Source organism: Oreochromis niloticus, linkage group LG12 (assembly GCF_001858045.2).
Source record: "Oreochromis niloticus isolate F11D_XX linkage group LG12, O_niloticus_UMD_NMBU, whole genome shotgun sequence".
NCBI classification, from domain to species: domain Eukaryota; kingdom Metazoa; phylum Chordata; class Actinopteri; order Cichliformes; family Cichlidae; genus Oreochromis; species Oreochromis niloticus.
Genome location: NC_031977.2, coordinates 32,700,869 through 32,725,329, shown reverse-complemented (window position 1 = coordinate 32,725,329; position 24,461 = coordinate 32,700,869). Strand labels below are relative to the sequence as shown.

General features: G+C 42.5%; 1 protein-coding gene across 2 annotated transcripts; it reads right to left on the bottom strand.

Moving 5' to 3' along the window:
• Positions 1-2,773: 2,773 nt before the first annotated feature.
• On the bottom strand, positions 2,774-23,907 carry LOC100690457 (granzyme K-like). Of its 2 annotated transcripts, XM_019366204.2 has the most exons (5): positions 23,712-23,907; positions 23,032-23,176; positions 4,210-4,345; positions 3,487-3,756; positions 2,774-3,383 (listed from the first exon to the last, which is right to left on the bottom strand). In XM_019366204.2, exons 1-5 carry the CDS (start codon positions 23,773-23,775, stop codon positions 3,231-3,233), a joined length of 768 nt encoding a protein of 255 aa, XP_019221749.1. In that variant the 5' UTR covers positions 23,776-23,907; the 3' UTR covers positions 2,774-3,230. The 2 variants fall into 2 exon arrangements, with proteins under 2 accessions (XP_019221749.1, XP_025752950.1); XM_025897165.1 differs by lacking the exons at positions 23,032-23,176; positions 23,712-23,907 and adding an exon at positions 13,604-14,021.
• Between the last annotated feature and the right edge of the window lie 554 nt (positions 23,908-24,461).

Genomic DNA, 24,461 nt, shown 5'->3' with positions numbered 1-24,461 from the left:
ATTCACATGTGCATTTTTGATCACTCGTGGGCAGGATACATCATTTAGGCTCAATCAGTGTTTGGCAAGTTACTTTGATAAAGGAACTAGTTATAATTACTAGTTACTACTTCAAAAAAGTAACTGAGTTACAATATTATAAAAGTAACTAATTACTAGGAAAGATAACTTAAAAAAAAATGCTTGACCTTCTGAGGTCCTGCGTATAATTGCCCGTTTTTGACTACTTTTGATTTCACCTCTACTTTTCACTTTTAAAAACTATTTGTCGTGCCTTGTTCGTTACACACTCCAAACACACTAAACGTCACAAATCTCTCACATCTCAAAACTTGCTCTATCTCTCTCTCTCTCACTACCGTCACTCCTAAAATGTTCCCCTCTTCCTAAACAACCAAATGTCATGTTGCCATTTTTTGATTCGTCGACATGGTACATATTTCCACCAATAGGAAAGCGGTGTTTTTTCTTTTCCTTTCCTTCTTCTTGTTGGTTGCATGCAGAGAGTGCTTGCCAGCGCTGTCCTTAGAAAACAATGTTTTTACCGTTTGTAACCCTAATATAGTTTAAAGTCCGCACTTTTAACACAAAAATAGAGACACAGCATCTCGTTTCTATGTCATCTTAAGTTGATAATGTGATTGGTTTACCATGACTACTTTATTCTTCCTCAGCCAATGAGCAGCACTCATGTGATTTTTTGACATGGATAAATTCTTGAACATGCTTCCTTGTTTGTTTATGTCTAAATTTAAGTGTTTGTGCTTGGAAACATCAAAACAAATATATTTTTACGTATATTCTGTACTTTTCAATAAAGCGAGACACAGAAGTAAAAAAACGAATAATTTCTTTTACCTCTTTTGTTTATACGAGAACTCTTTCAAAATGCTGCTGTTGTGACCAATTTAGCCACCGTGAGGCTGAACTAGGGACTACTGCTCTAATGATTCATAAGCAACCCAACAAATTGATCCAGTTTCCAAGAACTGCTCCATAAATTATTTATTTGCATGTTTAATAATCCATCAATGCTGCAGTCAAGCCCGAGCAAAAGGAAGCTACTCCAAGGTGCTTTGCACTTATCAAGATGATTGACAGCGGTCAACAAGAAACACCCTCCCCTTACTCACCCAGTCTCCCTGCTGACACACCAGCGACCGAGTGAACACATTTCCTGCTCATTCAACACTTTCCAAATGACAATCATAAATCCAGGAATATACACGCAACAACATACACCACAAAGTGTGTAAAGTTTGCTGCAGCAGCTACAAAGTCTTTCTGTGGCATCAAAAATGAATATGTCACTGCTTTTGTTTTAGATTTCAAGTTCAGTGAAACAATAATTTGTTCATTTGTTTTCTTCTAAACATATTTATGAAAAGGTTTCCTGCAAAAGACAACTACATGTAACTGACATGCAGTTTTTATACTCCACCATTAGGTGGCGTTCTCTGCTATATTTTGGGGGGCACTGTGTAAGTCCCACCAAATTCACAGCAATACTGGTAACAATGATAATTAATGATAACAATAATTATATAAAAAAAAATCTACCTAGGGAGGAAAACTGGCATTCAAGCAGTGGAATCAATGAACACATAAATTACTAATGTTACAGGCCCCACTATGATGGGCGCGTAGCCAGATTACAATCCTGTAAAACAGGAGAGAAAGTGAACACAGGAGACACGCTGCCGTTCGCCTGGTCAGTCTTGCCAGAATGGAAAATTTACGGCAGCTGTGCACCCCAGTTCCCTTAGCACGCTGCTGCCCCCTACTGTCCAAAGTGTTATACACTCTCCTGGCAACAGGGAACTTGCATGACATTGTGGATTTAAATTACACCAATAAGCCAGCAAAATAAAACAAAGCATAATAATCTCCATATATCAAGACACTTAACTCACGATTGTGACCACATATCTGTGTGGATCACGCTAACACAAGACTCGAGTGCTGCACTCTGTGCAGGACAGATTTCTTTCTTCTTCCACGCTCCTTTTTCCTCCTATTGAAAGGATGATTGGTTCAGTCTTGGTTAAACAACTTAAAGTAACAAGAATCATAACATATATGAGGTGATTGACTGAAGTATTTACTTCAAATAAAAGTCCTCTTACTTTTCTGAGTAATGATATTTATAAACGGTGTGTTCATTTACAGAGACAACAGACACGAGGAAACTGTTGATCGAGTGCTGATATTGTTTCAAATGTTGTCAAATTATCATAAATAACCACGTGGAGGACACTGGGTGCAGACGTGTATATGACTGATACTTTCAGCCAATTTAGCATAAAGAAAGAAATGAATCAGGATTTGTGGAAGTAATCAATGACAAAAGACACAGTGTTGATGGAGGTGAATGTGTGAAGATCATGTCACTGAATCCTAAGGAAGAGGAGATCCTCAACATGTGAAGCTGTCAGTTGTGTATTTCTCATGTTCCTTTGTTTCCCGTAAGTGAATTTTCTCTGTGTTAATTTCTTCTGAAGAAAACCTTTGTACGAGAAAATCTACAGCTGATCAAAAGAGTAGAAACAAGCAGTGAAAATGTTTCTAACTGTAAAGTCATTATATTAACGATGCTACTTTGAGAGGAACAGTTTGAAACTGCAGTACAATCAAAGAAAAATAGAGCAAATGTGTATTTTTTATTCATGCCTCCAGCTTTATTAGAAAGTAGAAAAAGCAGCAAAAAAATATGTTTGTTTTTTTGGTTTTGAAGCAACAGAGTCATAGTGCGAAATGAAGGAAACAAGTTTTATTTGTCTTTTTCAACAATCCTGTCCACAGGCCTCATTTTCAGGTTCAGTTGGTTGTATATGAGCCGTTGAATCTGTTTGACAGTCTGAATAATCTCTCTGTTTTATTTTACATTCATGGGTTTTGAGTGTACATAAAAATAGCTTCTCCCTGGTTTTACTGCAGCTGCACTCATCTGCAACAACCAGGAGCACTCGTGTTTGGGAATTCTTTAAATTATTTGGAAGAATGATGATTAGATATAACCATGTTTCTGTCTGGTTTGTGTGGTGAAAGATGGTAAAATTTCATGTGGTGGACTAACCAAGTGCAGAATCTATTTTTTAAAAAAAAGTATAGCAAGCTGGCAGAAACAAAAAACTCATAAACTGTAAGAGGAACAGTAAAATGATAAACTGAATAACACTGACAGATATAACATCAAATCATGCTGCCTGATGTCTGTGGTTTCATGACATTTAGAAATAATTCATCGTAGTTTTGATCCAGGACAGCTGTCTCTCTGAGACAAACGAGTAGACTCCAGGTTTTTTAATGGTACCACAACCCTCTCCAAAAGAAGTGACTCCAACCAGCGCTCCATCGCACAACAGCGGCCCTCCTGAATCCCCCTGCAGCAAGAACAAACACACAGTGTTTCTTTGACTCACAGGTGTTGAGCTGAATGAACATTTACCTCAAACGAGGAAAAATACATGGATTCTTCATACGTACTCGACAGGTATCAGCGACGTTTGTACCATCTGAACCAGCACATATCATGTCTTTGGTGATAACAGGGTCGTGGTTATAATAAACACAAGAGTTGCACGTCTGTCTGTCCACCACAGTCACATTGACAGACATGAGGACGTCTGATGTTTGGCTGTTTTCAGTTACTCCCCATCCAGCCACCAGACACATGCTGCCAGCTGCCGGGTCTCTCACAGTGTCGCCAAACTCGAGCCACTGCACTGTTCTGGTTTTCAACACCGGTTTGTTAAGCTGATAAAAAAAAGTTAGGCTTGAATGACCACTCATTTATTTATAATATTTTGCTTGGAAAAATGCAATATGTGCAGTGATGTGTTGAAACATGTCTATACACACATGGAAATACATTTTAGAATTTAGTTAAGTAAGCAAAACCTGACTTGGCTGTAGGAGGTACAGCAGGTTATCTACGAATCGGATGGTTTGGTGTTTGATCCCTGGTCTTTCCAGTCTGCATGTCAGAAATCCGTTGGCAAATACTGAACCCCACGATGCTCTCCGATGCATAAGTTAGAGTGTGTGTGTGTCAGTGTTACACAGAAAGCACTTAAGCACAGAAAGATGTGTTTGGGTGAATAAGTCATGTTGTGTAACACTCTGAGTGCCCAGGTAGAGTAGAAAGGTGCTAAATAAGAAGCAGTCCATTTACATCATTTGGTATCAGACCCTGATTTTTCACCTTACCTTCAGCAACATGAGGTCATTGTCGTGCTTTGCACAACAGTAGTCAGGATGAGGAAAACTTTTCTCAACGACTCGGAGTTGCTTGGAACTTTCGTTTTTTGTTATGGAGTGGGCTCCCAGCATCACCTGATAACTCCTGTAAAAGAAAAAAAAACAATCTGGTGATGAAAGTTTACATATTTAAAAGGTTAACAGGTCAGCAGCTTCTAAAACAATAATCATGCTTCCTTATTATTGTGTATTATTACATATGGCTGAGTTATGGCTGTTATTGAGCTTTAGGTGAATCTGCATGTTTTCTTCAAGCTGAATGAAGAAATTAAAATGTACATAAAATGTTTTAGATGAAGAAATGTACAAAATGTTTGATGTAGTGATGGTAAATTTGATCATTTTTACTGAATCGAGTTTTAATGAGTCACTCACCAAAGTGAATCGGGTTTTTTGAGTCATTTGATTCACTGAGTCAGTTGACCAGAGAGTGCAAAAAATGTACATTTTCACTCAAAGTTAATTTGTTTCTATTTTCATGTACATCCTACTGCTAAGATGAGTGATTCTAAAAGAAAACAACTATTTTATAGAGCAAAAAAAGAGCAAACATTTTTTCTAAAGGGAACGTACACTCCTCCGAATGCAGCCGACAAATGCGTCCTCCTTTTCCCCGAATTTGAAGGATGGGTCGGGTGTGTCCCTCGTGGCCTACCATATCCCAGAATTCATAGCGCGGCCCAGCCAAACTCCAGTTTCCAACAATGGCGCCGCTACTAAGCTTTTAAAATTACTCTTACTAATGTTTCTGGGTCAAAAAATAAACTTTTAACATATTTTCAGGTGGATAGTCGCTGTGTAAATATCAAATATCTGCTCGGTTTATCAACATATTGCACATTTGCAAAAGTGCTTCGACGTTTTCGGAGATGCCTGCTACCCACCTATGGAACGCCAGGACTGCCATAATGAATTACTTAAATACACCATTAAATAATTAATTAAATGTGGCAATAATTAATTAAAATTGGAATTAATTAATTAAATAAATAGTTATGACACATGTAATTAATTAATTATTGACACATTTAATTAATTATTTATGTATTTCACATTTTAATTAATTATTGACACATTTAATTAATTAATTATTGACACATTTAATTAATTATTTATGTATTTCACATTTTAATTAATTATTGACACATTTAATTAATTATTTCATGATATATTTATTTATTTCATTTTGGCAGTCCTGGCGCCTGGCTCTCACCATGAATTAATTTTATCTGTCAGCTTCACCCATCAAACTCAGGGGGCGGGGTTAACGCTGATCGACTCAAAACCATTGCTTTGGCCTGGTGGCCATTGTTTATAGCCCACAACAACCGGCAGAACTGAACTTTGAAAAACCCTGTTTGTGTGTCACCAAATACAGTTTTAATATTTTTTTAGCCGAGAATGTAGTGGTTTAATCTTCATATGTCTGGTCGGTTTGTCAAGATACAGCCTCTTTGCAAAAGTGCTTCGATGATTTCGGAGATGTCTGCCCAGTCTCACGGCAAAGCGTGGGATAGACCCGCTTGCCTCGCAAGCAATCGAGCTGTTATTACCGCCGACAAAGCGCAGGCCCCGGTACACAGCTGTAATAACCCCCGCTGACACTGACTTATTTTACTGAGGTTATATTTATCGGGGTGTTATTTCCTGATGTTCGTATGTGTCCTACGTGTTTCAGTCGCCAATTCTGAATTATAACTAACATTAAAAACATGTTTAAGGAGGAGAGAGAGCAAATAAATTCGATTAACAGCTGATCTTTGGGTTTTTGTTCAGTAATCAGCGTGACCTGTGTATAAACGTATAAAAGAGAAAACGTTGGTGTTTCCGTCATGTAGTAACTGTTGGCTTTAACTGTACAAAGGTTGTTCGACTCTATGAAACACATACAGACTTAATGATGTTCGGCTAATATTTTTATCGTGAATATTAATCATGAGAGTAAACGGCCCTGTACACCACGGAGCGAGGTCAGCATCTCCACGATATCTTCAGCTCTCTGAGTTAACCCAGAGTTTCACAGCTGACTATCAAACTGTCATCTACGAATATGTCACGGGTCATATCAATATGATTTTACAGAAAAGCATCCTTAATACTGCCAACTATTCCAGAGACGTGGAAATCTACAGCATAAAGAACACAAAAATATAGCAGTCTAACGCAACACTGTAACAGAGATGAACCGTCAGTTTGTCGCAGATCAAAGTGGAAAGAAAGTGATTGGTTGAACAGGTGTTCGTGATCTGTGTTATCTGCATTTTCATCAGTGTAAGAGACTCAGCAGCAGATTAGACTAACAGTTATTGTTCTGACTATTGTCAAATTTGTACATGTTTTGTTTGGTTAGTGCACTGGCCCTTTAAGAGAAAGGCATGGTCTGTGTGCGGACAGGGGAAGTGTAAAGACTCAGACAATCGACTGATTAATGTGATCTATGCTGTGAAAGGCTGATAAAAAGGCATTCCCTGTGAGTATGCGTTATTGTTTGGCACTTTATGTTGATTAATAGCAGTTACTTAGATGCTGTATTACGTGTGCTAATTTATGGTTGTAGACAGTTGTTTGGTGTTAGCATTAGCACTTGGTCAAGCAGCTCCTCAAGTAATTATTTTAATTTGACACTCATATTCACTGTATTTGTTGTTACAGTTTCACACCTGCCATATAAAGCAAAGTCTAAACCCACTCTGGCGTCAGTGACTTTTGTGTGGAGCTGTTTAACTCCTGGATAGTAGAAAGTGGTTCTACAAGGCCAGTACAGTGAAAAGGGACACACTACACGACGATGAAGACTGCATTGTTACACGCTGTATCCAGACCAGCACGACAGACGCAGTGACACCAAGTCAGCATAAATGCACATTCAATCAGCTTAAAGATGGAGAAAGAAGGATATGAAGTAAGATCCACAACGTCAAAGAAATCTAGCCACTCTTCCACTGCAAGCGTAATGTTAGCCGCCGCTACTGCCCGTGCTAAAGCTGAAGCTGCCCAAAAAAGAGCTGAGTTTGCAAAGAAGGAAGTTGAATTTAAAATAGAAAGAGCCAAATTAGATGCAAAGCTTGATGTTCTAGCAAAAGAAAGTGAAGCTGAGGCCGCAGCCGCTGAAGCAGCTGTCTTGGAGTCTGCTGTTGCAAATTTTGACATGAGTGATGAGCACCTGAGCTTACCAAAGGAGACACAGAGTTCTCATGAGCGAACTACAGACTATGTCAATATGCATCAGGCACGCAGTGATTCAGTCAAATCAAAGGACGTCAAAATAGAAAAAGGCGAGTATGCAAATCGACCTAAGCCACCGGACATGTCACCGGATGAACTGCCCTCAGCACCAAAGGACTATGGCTCCCTCAGACCCCCTGATCAAAGACATTACTCACCTGAAAGGCAAGGACAACAGTTACGCTCTGTTAACTATCAGCAGCACCTCAGCCATGTCTCACCAGGGTTTACACCGCCCTCTGCTGGACGTTTTCAGTACTACCCTCCAGATCCAAATTCCTCTAGGGACTCTAATGAGCTTGCCAAATATTTAATGAGAGGTCAGTTGTTAACCTCTGAACTCACCAAGTTTGATGACAAGCCGGAGAACTATCTATCTTGGAAGTCATCTTTCATCAACGCCATTGACACTCTAGAGCTTAGGGCGTCTGAACACATCGACCTCCTTGTGAAATCACTTGGCCCAGAATCTACCAAGCATGCACATCGCATTAAAGCTGTAAACATAACAAACCCAGCTGTGGCATTAGAGCTAATCTGGGAGAGGCTAGAAGAAATCTATGGGTCGCCAGAAGCCATTGAAAGTGCTCTTTTCACCAAACTTGATCAATTTCCTAAAATAGGGCCCAGAGACAATCAAAAACTAAGAGAGCTGAGTGATCTGTTGCAGGAAATAAATGCAGCAAAACAAGAAGGGTACTTGCATGGACTCTCCTATCTCGATACAGCGCGAGGTGTCGCTCCCATTGTGGATAAGCTGCCATATGGGATACAAGACAAGTGGATGATGGAAGGCTCACACTACAAGCAGCGGCACAAGGTGACCTTCCCTCCATTCACGTTCTTCTTACAGTTCATACAGACACAAGCAAAGGCACGCAACGATCCAAGCTTCAATCTGCTGTCAACCTGCAACTCTGGAGTTAAAAGGGACAAGCTTGGAGATGGTTACAGCAACAACCGCAGGTCAGTTTCAGTGCATAAAACCAACGTTACGGCCATATCTGAGGAAGGACCGGACAAATGTTGTCCTGTGCACAACAAACCTCACGCCTTACAACAGTGCAGAAGTTTCAGAGAAAAGCCAATTCAGGAACGAAAGGCAATATTAAAGCAACACAACATCTGTTTCAAGTGCTGCGCTTCTAACAAACATGTAGCTCGCGACTGTCAAGCAGAAATCAAATGCTCTGAATGTAACAGTGATAAGCACCCAACAGCTCTGCATTCAGATGTTCCTCGCTTTCCCAAAGCTCTTCAGCCCCCAGCAAGTCACGGCGGGGAGAAACAAGAGCTACAGGAGACTGCAGTTGTTTCAAGTTGCACTGAGGTATGTGGGGAAGGATTTTCTGGGAAATCTTGCTCAAAAATATGCCTGGTTAACGTTTATCCTGCCAACGATCCTAGTAAACGCCAGAGAATGTATGTCATGCTAGATGACCAGAGTAACGTTTCACTAGCACGCTCTGAGTTTTTTGACATGTTCGAGGTTAATGGTAAGACAGAGCCATACACCCTCCAGACATGCAGTGGCATAGGTCTCACTTCTGGCAGAAGAGCCTCTGGGTATATGATAGAGGCAATCGATAGCTCCCTCGCTATTCAGCTGCCCATGTTAATCGAGTGCAACATGATTCCCAACAAAAGAGAGGAAATTCCCACTCCCTCCGCGGCTTACGCACACAGTCACCTCAAAGGCATAGCACACAAAATACCACCCTTGGACAGTGGTGCAGACATTTTGCTGTTGCTTGGAAGAGACATTTTGAGAGTTCATAAAGTGCGCAGTCAGATCAATGGTCCGCACAATGCACCATACGCACAGAGACTGGACTTAGGCTGGGTGATAATAGGAGATGTGTGCTTAGGCAATACTCATAAGCCTTCCCAAGTCTCCACCTTTAAGACTCACGTTCTATCGGATGGAAGACCAACTCATTTTTCCCCGTGCGAAAGCCACTTTACTGTCAAGCCAGACACCAGTCTTTTAAATCGACACTTAGTACTTGGTGGTTCAAACATAAAGGACAGAACACAAAACAGAACTATAGGAAACAATGTTTTCTGCCAGACCAAGGATGACAATAAGCTTGCACCCTCCATGGAAGATCTGCAGTTCCTGAATATCATGGACAATGAGTGTTTCCAGGATGAGTCACAAAGCTGGGCGGCTCCATTGCCGTTCCGCCAGCCCAGAGCATTGCTGCCTAACAATCGCCGCTACGCACTCAGTCGCCTCAAGTCACTTGAACGAACTCTAGACAAAAACCCAGAAATGAAAGCTCACCTGATAGACTTTATGCAGAAAATGTTGGACAATGGGCACGCGGAGCTCGCACCCCCATTACAAGGGAACAAAGAGTGTTGGTACCTGCCCTATTTCGGAGTATACCATCCTCAAAAGCCGTCACAAATCCGAGTGGTATTTGACTCCAGCGCGCAGTTTGAAGGTATGTCGCTCAACACAGTGCTGTTATCAGGACCCAGTCTGAACAACAGTCTATTAGGCGTGCTAGTGAGATTCAGGAAACATCCAGTTGCAGTAACCGCAGATATCCAGCAGATGTTCTATTGCTTCCTGGTGCGCGAGGACTGCAGGGATGTACTGAGGTTTGTCTGGCACAAAGACAATGATCCACAGAAAGAGCTCGTGGATCACAGGATGTGCGTGCATGTATTTGGAAACAGCCCCTCGCCTGCTGTAGCCACATATGGTTTGAGGAGGGCTGCGCAAAAAGGAGAAGCCAAATACGGGTCAGATGTTCGCCATTTCATTGAGCGTGATTTTTATGTTGATGATGCTTTAAAGTCTGTTCCCACCAAACATGATGCTATCGACCTCCTGAAACGGACACAAGACATGCTAGCAGACTCAAACCTTCGCCTCTTAAAAATAGCATCAAATAAGGTTGAAGTGATGGACGCATTCTCACCTCAAGACCGAGCCAAGGATCTCCAAAATCTGGACCTGTTCAAGGATGAACTCCCAGATCAGCGCAGTCTTGGAGTAAAGTGGAATATAATGGAGGACTATTTCACTTTTCACATTCCTCACGCTGAAAAGCCATACACACGAAGAGGAGTCCTTTCAACTGTGAACAGTGTGTTTGACCCGCTCGGGTTTTTGGCCCCAGTCACCATTCGAGGACGTCTGCTTCTAAGAGAGTTGTCGCTACAGACAACAGAGTGGGACTCACCTCTCCCAGAGGATCTGAAAGGCAGATGGATAGAATGGCAACAGTCCCTCCAATGCCTCAGCAAAGTCAATGTTCCACGCACTTACACTAAAATGTCACTGTCACAGGCTAAATGTGTAGAACTTTGTGTCTTTTCAGATGCGTCCATGAAGGCAATATGTGCAGTTTCATACCTCAAGGTCACCACTGGGGATGGCAAGACAGAGGTTGGGTTTGCCCTAGGTAAGGCACGACTCGCTCCACAGCCAGAGCTCATTGTACCTAGGCTCGAACTCTGCGCCGCAGTAATGGCAGTTGAAATGGCAGAGGTCATATGTGAAGAGATTGATCACCCTATAGACAAAACTAGTTTCTATACAGACAGCAAGGTGGTTCTTGGTTATATTCACAACCAATCCAGACGCTTTTATGTCTATGTAAACAATCGTGTGTGTCGTATTAGAGAGTCAACTACTCCAGAGCAATGGCATTTCGTTACGACCGACCAGAATCCTGCTGACCACGGCTCACGATCAGTTCCAGCTGCTGAGTTAGAACACACGACATGGTTCACAGGTCCAGCGTTTCTCCAGTGCCCTTCATACATCCATCTAGAGCAGACTGATTACAAATTGCTGGACCCAGACAACGACGCAGAGGTACGCCCAGAGGTAAAGACGCTTTGCACTAACATAACAAAGGAAGTTTTGGGCTCAGGACGTTGGGAGCGTTTCTCCACATGGTGCTCACTTCGGAAAACCATGTCAAACTTGATTCACATCGCACAGTGCTTTTCACAATCAAACGTTGACCCAGACTGTAAAGGATGGCACATTTGTAAAACGGCCATCACCCCAGAACTGTTAGATCAAGCAGAGACAATGATCATTAAAAATGTGCAGTTCGAAACATATGCAGACGAGATAAAGCGGATCTCTGAAAAACAGAACCTCCCTAAGAACAGCCCGCTGGTAAAACTAAACCCTGTGATTGGAAGTGACAATCTGCTGAGAATTGGTGGTCGCATTAATCGTGCGGGGCTGGGAGTAAAAGACACCAACCCTGTAATCTTGCCAGGCAGTCACTACATCACTACCCTCCTTGTACGCCACCACCATGAGAAAGTAAGCCATCAAGGCAGGCATTTTACAGAGGGCGCTGTCCGAGAAAGTGGCTTGTGGATTGTAGGAGGGAAAGGATGCATTAGCAGAGTCATAAGTAAATGTGTGACATGCAAGAAGCTGAGAGGGAAGTTTGAGGAGCAATTAATGAGTGACTTGCCCGTAGATCGCCTCCAAGTTGAGCCCCCCTTTTCTTACGTGGGCATGGACATGTTTGGCCCATGGGAAGTAACTACAAGGCGAACAAGAGGGGGACAAGCAAACAGAAAGCGGTGGGCAATATTATTCACGTGCCTGTGTACAAGGGCTGTCCACATTGAAGTAGTGGAGGAGATGAGCTCTTCAAGTTTCATTAATGCACTGAGGCGTTTCTTCGCCCTCCGAGGACCCGCAAAACAACTGCGCTCGGACTGCGGCACTAATTTCATTGGTGCTCACAAAGAGATGGCCACAAATGCACCAGAGAAAGACAAAGTGCAACACTTTCTACAGGACCAGAAGTGTTCCTGGGTTTTCAATCCTCCCCATTCTTCCCACATGGGGGGAGTATGGGAACGGATGATTGGTTTAGCACGGCGAATACTTGATAACATGCTGCTGCAAACTGGTCATGTTCAGCTCACTCATGAGATTTTGACCACATTTCTTGCAGAAGTCACAGCTATATTAAATGCATGACCGTTGTTGCCAGTATCATCAGACCCAGAACATCCTCACATTCTCTCACCGGCGATGCTGCTGACACAAAAGACTGGAGTTGTACCCACCATCTGTGATGATGTAGGACCCAAAGAAATGCTCAGAAGCCATTGGAAGCGGGTTCAGTTCCTTGCAGACACTTTCTGGAGCAGATGGCGCAAGGAGTATCTGCACAGCCTCCAAATTCGTCAAAAGTGGCACCACAAGAACATTGACATTAAACAGGGAGATGTCGTTCTCCTCAAGGACAAACAAACAAGAAGAAATGAGTGGCCAATGGGCGTAATCGTAAAGACAGTTGCGAGTCAAGATGGAATCATCAGAAAGGCCGAAGTTAGAGTTGCTTCCAAGGGAAATGTTAAGACTTATTATAGACCCATTTCTGAAATGGTTTTTCTGTTATCTAGTGATGTTTAGATATCTGTTGTGGTATCCCTAAGATACCAGGCGGGGAGTGTTCTGACTATTGTCAAATTTGTACATGTTTTGTTTGGTTAGTGCACTGGCCCTTTAAGAGAAAGGCATGGTCTGTGTGCGGACAGGGGAAGTGTAAAGACTCAGACAATCGACTGATTAATGTGATCTATGCTGTGAAAGGCTGATAAAAAGGCATTCCCTGTGAGTATGCGTTATTGTTTGGCACTTTATGTTGATTAATAGCAGTTACTTAGATGCTGTATTACGTGTGCTAATTTATGGTTGTAGACAGTTGTTTGGTGTTAGCATTAGCACTTGGTCAAGCAGCTCCTCAAGTAATTATTTTAATTTGACACTCATATTCACTGTATTTGTTGTTACAGTTTCACACCTGCCATATAAAGCAAAGTCTAAACCCACTCTGGCGTCAGTGACTTTTGTGTGGAGGTGTTTAACTCCTGGATAGTAGAAAGTGGTTCTACAAGGCCAGTACAGTTATACATTTAATAAATTACCAAATGAATCCACGATCGAACCTGTTCCGACAATTTGAGTTTGTATTCCCTCAGCTGCAGACTCGCTGCTGTTTAAATGTTTGAGAGGAAGATTAGATATAAAGCAAACGTCAAACATAGACTCAGTCTGCGTTCACATTTGATATGAGGCCAGGACGGATAATGGCTATGTCCTGTTTTAAGATCATACATGTAAAATTGTTGTCTGACCTCCGTCGATCCAGAGTCCGTGGTTACCATGGTTACTGCATAAGCAGCTATAATGTAAACATTACGCAGCATAGGTGTTTATGTTTTTCATTGCAAAAGAACTGTCTGAATGGTTAACTGAAGTTAACTTGGATAAATTATAGTTAAGGAGTATCACAGATAACGCCCATGTGAGCTGTGTGACTGTTCACCACTGCACTGAAATCAGTAGGCTATTACTGAAATACACGTGCTATATCATACACTATGATATAAATAGGGAGGTCCTACTAACATGTTTAGTTTTAAAGGACACCTTCCTGCCTTTAGTCTCATTCATGAGCAGTATTAGTTTTCTTCTAACATCCAGAAGTGTGCACGATGTGTTTCATAGTTTGTAACAAACCTTTTACAGTTAAACATAACATGACCGAAAAAGAAAAGAGAGAGAGAGAGAGAGAGAGAGAGAGAGAAATCACACAAATTATATGTTAACCTCATTTATTTTTAGTTAAGTAAACTCTAAAAATTCTAGCAGATAGCTGGTGCTTAGAATACAGTTGAATAACTATTAAAAAACAGATGATATAATATTTCTGTCCAGGTTGCAGTCTTCATGATGAACATGTTGTTGCAAACTCTGCTCCTCTCGGTGGAAATGCGCCTTCTCTTTCCTCTTTGTATAAAAACATTTTAAAAGTCAGTTTAATCTCAAAATTCACTGTTAAATCCAAAACACACCAGATAAAGAAAAGCGAATAGTTCAGTCTAACACATGTGTCAGTGAACCATTAAACGTCTGTAAAACTATGCAGTTATGAAACGTAACTTTAACCTCAGCCAAACCGATTTGCTCAGTTGTAAATAAAACAGCGAAGTAAACGTGACCCGACAGACAAAACCTGAGTGAATTAAGTCCAGCGTTTAACCACTGAGAGCTAAAACTCAGGTGAGGTTTCAAAGCTGTGTGCGGTGATTGGACATCAGCCGCCGATAAAGTGGGTTTGCCTATAAATAGCCTATAGCTCCAGCAGCTCTGTGCTCGGGAAAATACTATACTTTACTTATCTTGTGCAGAAAAATGCGCTGACATTGCGTTATATCGAGCACCGACTGCCCAGTTAAACTGTGACGATCACCAGGTAACGTGGGCGTGTTTCTTGAATTAGCAGCAGGTGTTAGAATAGAATAGAATAGAATAGCTTTTTATTGTCACTGTTACAAGAACAGTGAAAGGCAGTTTGGCATCTCTCCATGTGTGTGAAGTACACAATAGCGTAAGTATTTACACAATGACAAATTTACATTTACACAAGAAAGATATGTACAAGTTATACATACACCTGCAAACATACACGCACATACATACATATATGTATATATACATATTTGCATCCGTACATGCATACACACACATATTTCCACATACACACTTACATCTATATACATACACATACATGCCATCTAACTAGCAGGTGCATTGAGAGGTGCAGTGTGATCAGTGATATTGCACATTGAGTGGGGTGGGGGGTGCTGTTGGAACTATACTAAATAATGTTATAATAAATACAGTTTAAAGAGGTAGGGGTGTTGGTTGCATTGAAGTATAAACAGAAATACCATTTATAATTAAGGTGTAATGTCCATGAGTGTTGGCAGTGCAGTTATCCTCCAATCAGGGTGGAGGTAGGGCATGTTTGACAGCCTGTGGGTAAAAACTTCTGTTGAGTCTGTTTGTCTTCGACCTGATGGACCTGTAGCGTTTACCAGAGGGAAGGGGGGAAAAAAGTGAGTGTCCAGGGTGTGAGGGGTCTTTAATGATGATGCTGGCTTTCTGCTGAAGTCTGCCAGTATAGATGTCTCTGAGGGGAGTTAGTGAGGTGCCGATTGCCCGCTCTGCTGCCCTCACCACCCGCTGCAGTTTCCTCTTGTCCTCCGCAGTGCAGCAGTTGAACCAGAGTGTGCAGCAGTAAGTCAGAAGGCTCTCAATGGTGGAGCGGTAGAAGTTTACTAGCAGTCTTTGGGGTAATTGAGCCTGACGTAGTTTCCTGAGGAAGTACAGCCTTTGTTGTGCTTTCCCTACCTGGTGGGAGATGTTTGTGGACCAGGTAAGGTCGGCCGAGATGTGGACTCCGAGAAACTTGAAGCTTTCTACCCTTTCTACCTCCTCCCCATCAATGTAGAGGGTAGAGTGCTCAGATCGCTTTGTTCTTCTGAAGTCGATTACCATCTCCTTGGTCTTGGCTGTGTTCAGATGCAGGTTGTTGTCGTCACACCATTGCTTCAGATGCTGAACCTCCTCTCTGTACGCTGAATCATTGTTGTTGTCGATCAGTCCTATGACAGTGGTGTCATCAGCAAATTTTATAATGGTGTTACTGGTGTGGATAGGTGAACAGTCATGGGTGAAAAGTGAGTATAGGAGGGGACTGAGGACACACCCCTGTGGGACACCCACATTCAGAATGAGGGTGGAGGAGGTGTGCTCTCCCATTCTTACGTTCTGGGGTCTGTTGCTCAGGAAGTCCAGTATCCAGCTGCACAGTGAGCTGCTGAGTCCTAAGTTGCTTAGTTTATTAACCAGTTTGTGGGGTTGAACTGTATTGAAGGCAGAGCTGAAGTCCACAAACAGCATTCTCACATAGGTGTTACTACAGTCCAGGTGTGTGAGGGCTGTGTGAAGAGCTGTTATTATGGCGTCCTCTGTCGACCTGTTTGCCCTGTATGCAAACTGGTGTGGATCGAGGTTTGCAGGGATGGCAGCTTTAATGTGTGACATGATGAGCTGTTCGAAACATTTGGCAATTATGGGTGTTAAAGCAACTGGACGATAGTCATTCAAGCAGCTCACTGTGTTCTTCTTGGGCACTGGAACGATGGTGGCTGACTTAAGGCAGGATGGTACTACAGACTGTAGCAGTGAGAGGTTGAAGATGGTGGTGAAAACCTCTGCTAGTTGGTCTGCACATGCTTTAAGCACTCTACCGGCTACACCGTCAGGACCAGCTGCTTTCCTCGCGTTGACTCTGCGCAGTGTGGCTCTGACCTGGTGCTGCTCCAGCTGGATGGGAGCGTCGTCCCTCTCTGTAATGGCAGGATGGGTGATGGTGTCCCTGTTTTCTTGGTCAAAGCGGGCGAAGAAATGGTTTAGGGTGTCAGGTAAGGTGATGTCTGGGGAGTTGGTTTGTGTGCAACTGTCTTTGTAGCCAGTGAGTGTCTTGATCCCCTGCCACATGTCTCTGGAGTTCTTTGTGTTAAAGTGTTCCTCGATGCGCTGTTTGTATTTGCGCTTGGCTTCTTTTATGCCTTTAACCAGAGATTGGCGTGCCTCTTTGTAGACTTGTTGGTCTCCTGATTTGAAGGCGCTGTCACGTGCTCTTAGTAGGGCTCTCACCTCACTGTTGAGCCATGGCTTCTGGTTCGGGAACACTTTAACAGTCTTTGTTGTTGTTACGCTCTCAGTACAGAAGCTGATGTATGAGAGTACGGCAGATGTGTGGCCCTCCAAGTCTGATCCTTCTGCAAATACACTCCAATTCGTGTTATCAAAACAGTCTTGTAGGGCCGTGGTGGCTTCCGCGGTCCACACTCTTACTGATTTTTCAGATGGTTTTTGTCTTTGAATTAGAGGTTTATAAGCAGGGATCAGGGACAGAGAGAGATGATCAGAGAGTCCGAGATGAGGCAGGGGGGTGGCCTTGTAAGCATCTGGGATGTTGGTGTAGACCTGGTCTAGTGTGTTGTTTTCCCTCGTCGGAAAGCTCACGTTTTTAAAGAATCCAGGCAGGACAGATTTCAGGTTTGCGTGGTTAAAATCTCCTGCCACGATCACGGCGCAGTCCGGGTGCGTTGTTAGCTGTTTATTAATGGAGCGCTGGAGTAGCTCCATGGCTGACTTAGCGTTAGCTTGCGGCGGCACATAAACTGCTATTATTGTGATCGCTGTGAGCTCTCTCGGCAAGTAGAAAGGTCTACACTGAACCATCATGTATTCTATGTCCGGGCAGCAGTGGACAACTTTAACTGTGTTGTTGGTGCACCAGTTATTGTTTACAAACACTAGCAGACCTCCCCCGCGTTTCTTACCGGACTCTTTGTTCCTGTCCGCTCTGAACGTAGCGTGGCCCGCTAGCTCAATGGCAGTGTCTGGGGTAAAAGAGTCCAGCCAAGTCTCTGTGATGATCATAACACAGTAATCCAGACAGCGTGAGGTGATCCGCAGTCGTAGCTCGTCCATCTTGTTATTAAGTGACCGTGAGTTGGTGAGGAAGAGGCTCGGAATAGCCGGTCCGTGTGGGTTAGCACGTAGCCTAGCCTTCAGCCCCGCTCTCTTCCCTCTCTTCTGTTTCCTGTGCCTCCGTCGCCTACGCCACTTCAGCGGTGGTATGGTGAAATTAGAGTCGGTGACCCTCCGGATCTCAGGGGGAATTGAGTCCCAGTCATTGTCAGCAAAGGTGTGGAGGTTTTTGTGGTTTAGAACCGCAAGCAGTTCAGCTTTACTGTACTGCATATGTGCTCCTGCATATCGGAGTAAAAGTGAAACAAAAATACACAAAATAAAAAGAAAACCGCTAAGTTGAGGAGAGCGCCGGGCCGCTGCGACTGCTCGCGCCGCCATCTTGAATATAAACTTTAAACAGCTGACAGGTGAGGAGGACGCATGCAGGTAAACTGAGGGCCTGCTGAGCTGATCGCTGGTTTCGTGAGAAAAATGTCAGCTCGTTCTTTATGTTACAGAAGCACAGAGACACAAGACCAGGCGGAAAGAGACGTTCGGTGAAAATGATAATATGCGAATGCAACATGTGGAACACGGAAAGTGGAATATGTAAACAAACCGGTTGACGTAACCCCCTCGGTGCACTCTGCATGCTGACTGTTAGCAGAGCAGTGAAATCTCTGAAAACATCTGAGCACTTTTGCAAACATGTTCTATGTTGACAACCTGACCAGACGTGAAGATTACGGCGCGACATTTGCGTGTAGTTGGTGACAGAAAAACGGGGTATTTTAAAACTACACCACCACCATTGCTGCCTGTGATTTGAAATGCATTCTGGGACACCTGACTGCCTCAAGTCTACAGACGCAATCGATTATCTAGGATCGACCTGTTTTGACTTACTTTGCACGGCAACCAATCAAATGTTAGAGAAGCTGCATGGGCAGCGTTAACCCCGCCCCCTAGGTTTGATGGGTGAGGCTGACAGATAAAATTAATTCATGATGAGAGCCAGGCGCCAGGACTGCCAAAATGAAATAAATAAATATATCATTAAATAATTAATTCAATGTGTCAATAATTAATTAAAATGTGAAATACATAAATAATTAATTAAATGTGGCAATAATTAATTAATTACATGTGTCATAACTATGTATTTAATTAATTAATTCCAATTTTAATTAATTATTGCCACATTTAATTAATTATTTAATGGTGTATTTAAGTAATTCATTATGGCAGTCCTGGCGTTCCATACCCACCAGCTCGATAGCTAGCCGGGAGCTCGCCGAGAACGGCACAACTGCCGGCACATCATATTCAGATCACAGCGGACTTTCGTTACTCGGGTTAAACGTAATATATGAGTCACTTAGACAAACAGAAAACTGATTAAACAGAAGTGAGACGGTCGAGAATTTACGCCAGTGTCCTGCTATATTTTAGATAGCAAGGAGCAGACGGCCGACTTTATTAAACTCCACCGAAACAGCGGTGACGCTAATCAGAAGGCTAGACCGTCCAATTTCACAGCCGTTTACTTCCGGCCTACCCGACCTTCTGAGGACCCGGACCACGTAGACCGCGAAGGCTGGGTCCTCAGGAGGATGCAGCCCATGAATTTGGACACGACGTATGTGCACTGTTACTACCCGATCCGTACCGGAAACCCGATCGGTACCCCGCATGCGCAAATCTTACGTCACTTCCTGTCTTTGCCAACATTGTGGCAGTTTGTATTTGAATGACACGGTTAGCGCCTACTTAGCTCCTAGCATTTCTCAACAGCTGTGCCTCATTTTCGACTGCCTGGGACATTTAAACAATGGATAATCCGTATACAAACAAATTCATGCTTTTCTCCTCTACAGAGAGCGTTCCCCGATTGAACAACAGCGCCGTAAAATAAGAAGAATGGCGCCAAATTACAGAGTTAATAATACAGACTTTGTAATATGTCACGTGAAGATTCATCAGCCAGATGAAGTGTTTACTGACAACTGACAGTGATAGTGGACATCATCATCACTATTCCAATCAATCCTCTCCACACAGACAAGCATAAACACACTCGACTATCCCTAAATCAAATTTAACACACGTTTGAAATGACAGTAATTCAGTTTACAATAGGGTTCGTTCGCTCCGTCAGCAGGGGCGGTATCCTCGAACACTGGGGGTAAACTGCCATTAAACGAACAGAAGAAGAAGAAAACCCCTGCACATGCGCGGTACGGATCGCGTAGACCCGATTTGTACGGTCCGACTTTGCACATGCGCAGTAAGGATCGAGGAGTCCTGATCCGTAACTATCTTTTTATTTTTTTTGTTTTTGTCTACATTATATTAAATATTTCATTATCGGAAACATTTTAAGAGATACTTATTATCCTTAACATCTTAACAGATACTCTGACCCGTAACTATCGTAAAACGCTTCGACCGGAAGTAGACACCTTTCACGAATGCTGAACATTTGCCTGTTTAAATCATAAGACCAGTCACTGTACAGAGATGTGCTTCTGAATGTGGACGATGTGTCTTCTGATTCTGTAATGCAGGTCTGCTTGTGTTGAGTGATATAAACTCTTTAAACGTCAAAATTGATCATTAGATTTTTTATGACACAGCAGTGGTGAGTGTTCCCACCTTCTGCTCTTTGTAACTTAACGCAATCTTTCCGTTTTTGAGTTTTGGACATGATTTTGGAGCATATCTTCGCAGTAGGGATTGACCGCAAAGTAGAGCTACCGGAAATGTACAACCCCACATCTGAGGTGCGTTCTTCATACCTCGCTAAGTAAGTTAGCTGGATTTGATTGTTGACAATTTCGCGTGATCTTGGATCTCCAAAAGTTGAATCTGTTCATCTGGACGTAGCGTTTCTCCCACACTTTCCTGGATGATTGAGAATGCATCAAGATGTGATCTTGGATCGTTCGGTTCTCCGAAGCTCATCCGGGACTTGCTGTCATAGCAACAGATCCGTAAGCGTAAACCTGCTTGGGAGCAGGCTTACTTTATGTAAACAGGATTAGATCGCGGCCACTCAGGTATGTCCGCTTCATTTATACGACAGCAACAGCGATATTTCTCCACTGTTTTTCCATAAATAAATATTATCAATGTAACTAAAGATAATGCAGTATTTGATTCTTTTATTGATTTCATACAGATACATACAGGTCATTTCCTAAAAAAAGGGAAATGTACTATTAATCATTCTATTTCATGTATTTGATTATTTCAGATGTAATTCATATTTTAGAGTAGTAATAGTAAATTACTACGTGCAATCAAGATGAGAGACCACGGCTATAAAAGCGATAAATAATAAAAAAAAAATAAATATATATATATATATATATCTCCCAACTTACTGTGCATGCTTCAGCCACCCCTTGCATGGGAACAGGTAAAAGTGATGGAGTGTTATGTGAAACTACACACCAAAAAACCCCACAATGTCAATAAATGTCACAGTACAAAAAGCATTTTAATTAAGGCAACAACCAAATATTTTACATTGTACAAATAGAATTATGAGCTCATTTACCAGTTATGAAGGTGCTGCTGCTACTGCACCCCGGCTGCTGGTCTAAGGAAGAGCTGCCCCCAGGGATGCCCTCAACAATGGGTCTGGTGGCAACCCTAGGGCCAGCTCCTCTGCCGGGGTGTGACGAGGGGGTGCAGGACCACCACCTGTCTTTATTTGCTCTACCCTTTTCTTGGTTGCTGTTATAAACAAACAAACAGATTATTTCAGGGTCTCTTTTCAAGAGACTAAAAGCAATATAAGTGATAAATATTACCATTCTGTAGAATATTCTTATATTTCACTTTTACTTGTTCCCATGTTCAAGTGGGTCCTGTTGTGGTTCTAATGTGAAAGAGGATATAATGTAATATAATATGTTAAATTACTTACGAGTTTAATTTGTCAGCAACTTTCTGCCAGCCCTCTCTCCTTGCTTTTGCAGCCTTTGCAGTGTTCCCTTGCGTTTTAATTAAACTCTGAAACTCCTGAAATCCTTCAATCAAGAGTTCTTGCTCTGCTGCCGAAAAATACTGAGCGCGCTCCTTCGACATTTTCGCCGACCAATCAAAGGGTTGCCGATCAATGTTTCTACTATCGATGCGTAGCCCCTTTTAAGCCACCCAGTGATTTCAGATTACTTCATCCAGCTATACTAATCGTCAACAACAGGTGTGTTCGGAGAACCGGATTAGCGAGCTCAAAGTTAGCGCGATGATTTGATCTTAGATGTGTCATTTGATCTTGGATGTAGTAAGCGAGGTACGAAGAACGGACCCCAGGTCTCAAACCAGGAAGTTAGCATTTTCTCGTTCACAGGGTCTATTCACTTGCTCTATGATTCAGCACAGGAAAGGAGGGGGTGAGTAGCTCAAATGTGCTGTTAGCATGTTAGCAGAGCGATGCTACTGTGAACCGAGGAGCTATTGTCTTGATGTGAGCTTCTACTCAGGGTTTTTTCTTCCAGTCCAGAGCAGAAATTTTTTTAAGATACTGGATGTTGTGTTTTTCTCCACAATTTTAATTATAAGCTAGATATATTGCTGCTAACAGCAACAGGGATGAGTCAGTGAGTCAGTCGGGCTTGTGAATCATGATTCATGAGTCAGTAAAGTGATTCTCGAGTATTGAACGATTCGTTGGTGATTCGCGCATCACTAGTTTGATGTGTATGTAGCTGTGCCTTCTGTGTTGCTTGTTATTCCATCTTAAATAAAACTTTCTAGAACACCTCTGTAAAGATATTGTGCTTACAAGAGAGTGGAAAATTAACTTTAAATATTCATCTTCTCCATTCAATGTAATTAGCTTTGCATGCATAATTATAGCAGTGTGTATTATTTGACCTGCATGTGACCTAACCTGTGATGCATCCTTGCCAGATACCCGAACCACCTCACCTGGATCCTTTGAATGTGGAGGAGTAGCAGCTGAGCTTCTCTCCAATGACTGAATGAATGATTTCTCTACAGGAGAGGCCAGTCATGGTTCACAGAAAGCACATTTCTGCTGCTCTGTCCCTGATCTCATTCTTTCAGTAACTACCCAGAGCTCGTGACCACAGGTGAGGGTAGAGACATCTGGGTAGTTACTGAAGGAATGATAGTCTGTTAAAAATAAACACTGCATTATTTTCAAAATTGAGGAAAATAAGGCCTCAGATTCTTACCCAGTGCAGTGGGCAGCTGTCAGCACCCACTGTGGATGGATTAATGTTCCTCCACAGAAAGATTTAGTTACACTTCTCACATAAGCCATGAAAGGCAGTGAGTGTGGATTGACTTCTTTCCCATTAATAATCTCAGAACCACGACCTGAAACAAAGAAAATCTCCAGATGCATAAATGAAGAACAGCTGAAAGAAACAAACACCTGAAGGATATCAGCAGTGTGACTTTGCATTATGCTCATTTACATCCATCCATTCGCTTCCGCTTATCCTTTTCAGGGTCGCGGGGGGCGCTGGAGCCTATCCCAGCTGTCATAGGGCGAGAGGCGGGGTACACCCTGGACAGGTCGCCAGTCTGTCGCAGGGCCAACACACAGGGACAGACAACCATTCACACTCACATTCACACCTAGTGACAATTTCGATTATCCAATTAACCTATCCCCACAAGCTGCATGTCTTTGGACAGTGGGAGGAAGCCGGAGTACCCGGAGGGAACCCACGCAAACACGGGAGAACATGCAAACTCCACACAGAAAGACCCTGGCCTGATGGTGGAATTGAACTCAGGACCTTCTTGCTGTGCGGCAACAGTGCTAACCACCGTGCCACCTGCTCATTTACATGAAGATCAAAATTACCAGTAGGTAAATTAAGTTACAGTAGAAAACATCACTCACCTGGCTGGATGATGAAGAGGAGCACACATGAGATGAGAAGACTGAAATTCTTCAGGCAGGACATTTCTTCTTCCCTCTTTGATCAGACGCTGAATGCACTGAAACTCGCTGTGATGCTCAGCTTTATGTGTTCAAAGGATGTGGTCTGACCGTGGAAACGAATGAGTCAGCAAAGCAACACTCACTGAAACCTTCAAATCTATGGTCAAGAGAATCATTAATATCCACACCCCCTCCCCCAACTCCACACCCTTTCAGAACAACCATATGTATTTAAGTTGTGAAATATACTGGGATATTTATAACTGGCACTATTTGCATCTGTTAGAGCTGTTTTTTTATACATATTATTGTTATTAAAATATAATTTTTATATATTACAAAGTTGCATTCTGTAACTTTGTAATATCTTGTATTATTAAGTATTATTTATTTACTGCAGTATTCGTATTAGTATTATGTATTATTTACTGCAGGAATGTCTTAATTCAGATCAAACTGAGATTATTGTACTCAGCCCTGAAAATCTTAGAAATATGGTATCTAACCAGACTCTTACTCTGGATGGCATTACCTTGGCATCCAGTAAGGCTGTGAGGAACCTTGGAGTCATTTTTGACCAGGACATGTCCTTCAACGCACATATTAAACAAACATGTAAGACCGCTTTCTTCCGTTTGTGCAACATCTCTAAAGTTAGAAATATCCTGTCTCAGAGTGACGCTGAAAAACTAGTTGGGTGCGGTTCCC

Coding starts and splice junctions, on each gene's coding strand:
- LOC100690457 (XM_019366204.2), bottom strand. CDS start 23,775: ATGTCCTGCCTGAAGAATTTCAGTCTTCTCATCTCATGTGTGCTCCTC. Junction 4,346..23,031: donor ACAGCTGCCCACTGCACTGG/GTAAGAATCTGA, acceptor TTTCTTTTACAG/GAGTTATCAGGTGATGCTGG. Junction 3,384..3,486: donor ACGTCGCTGATACCTGTCGA/GTACGTATGAAG, acceptor TTCTTGCTGCAG/GGGGATTCAGGAGGGCCGCT.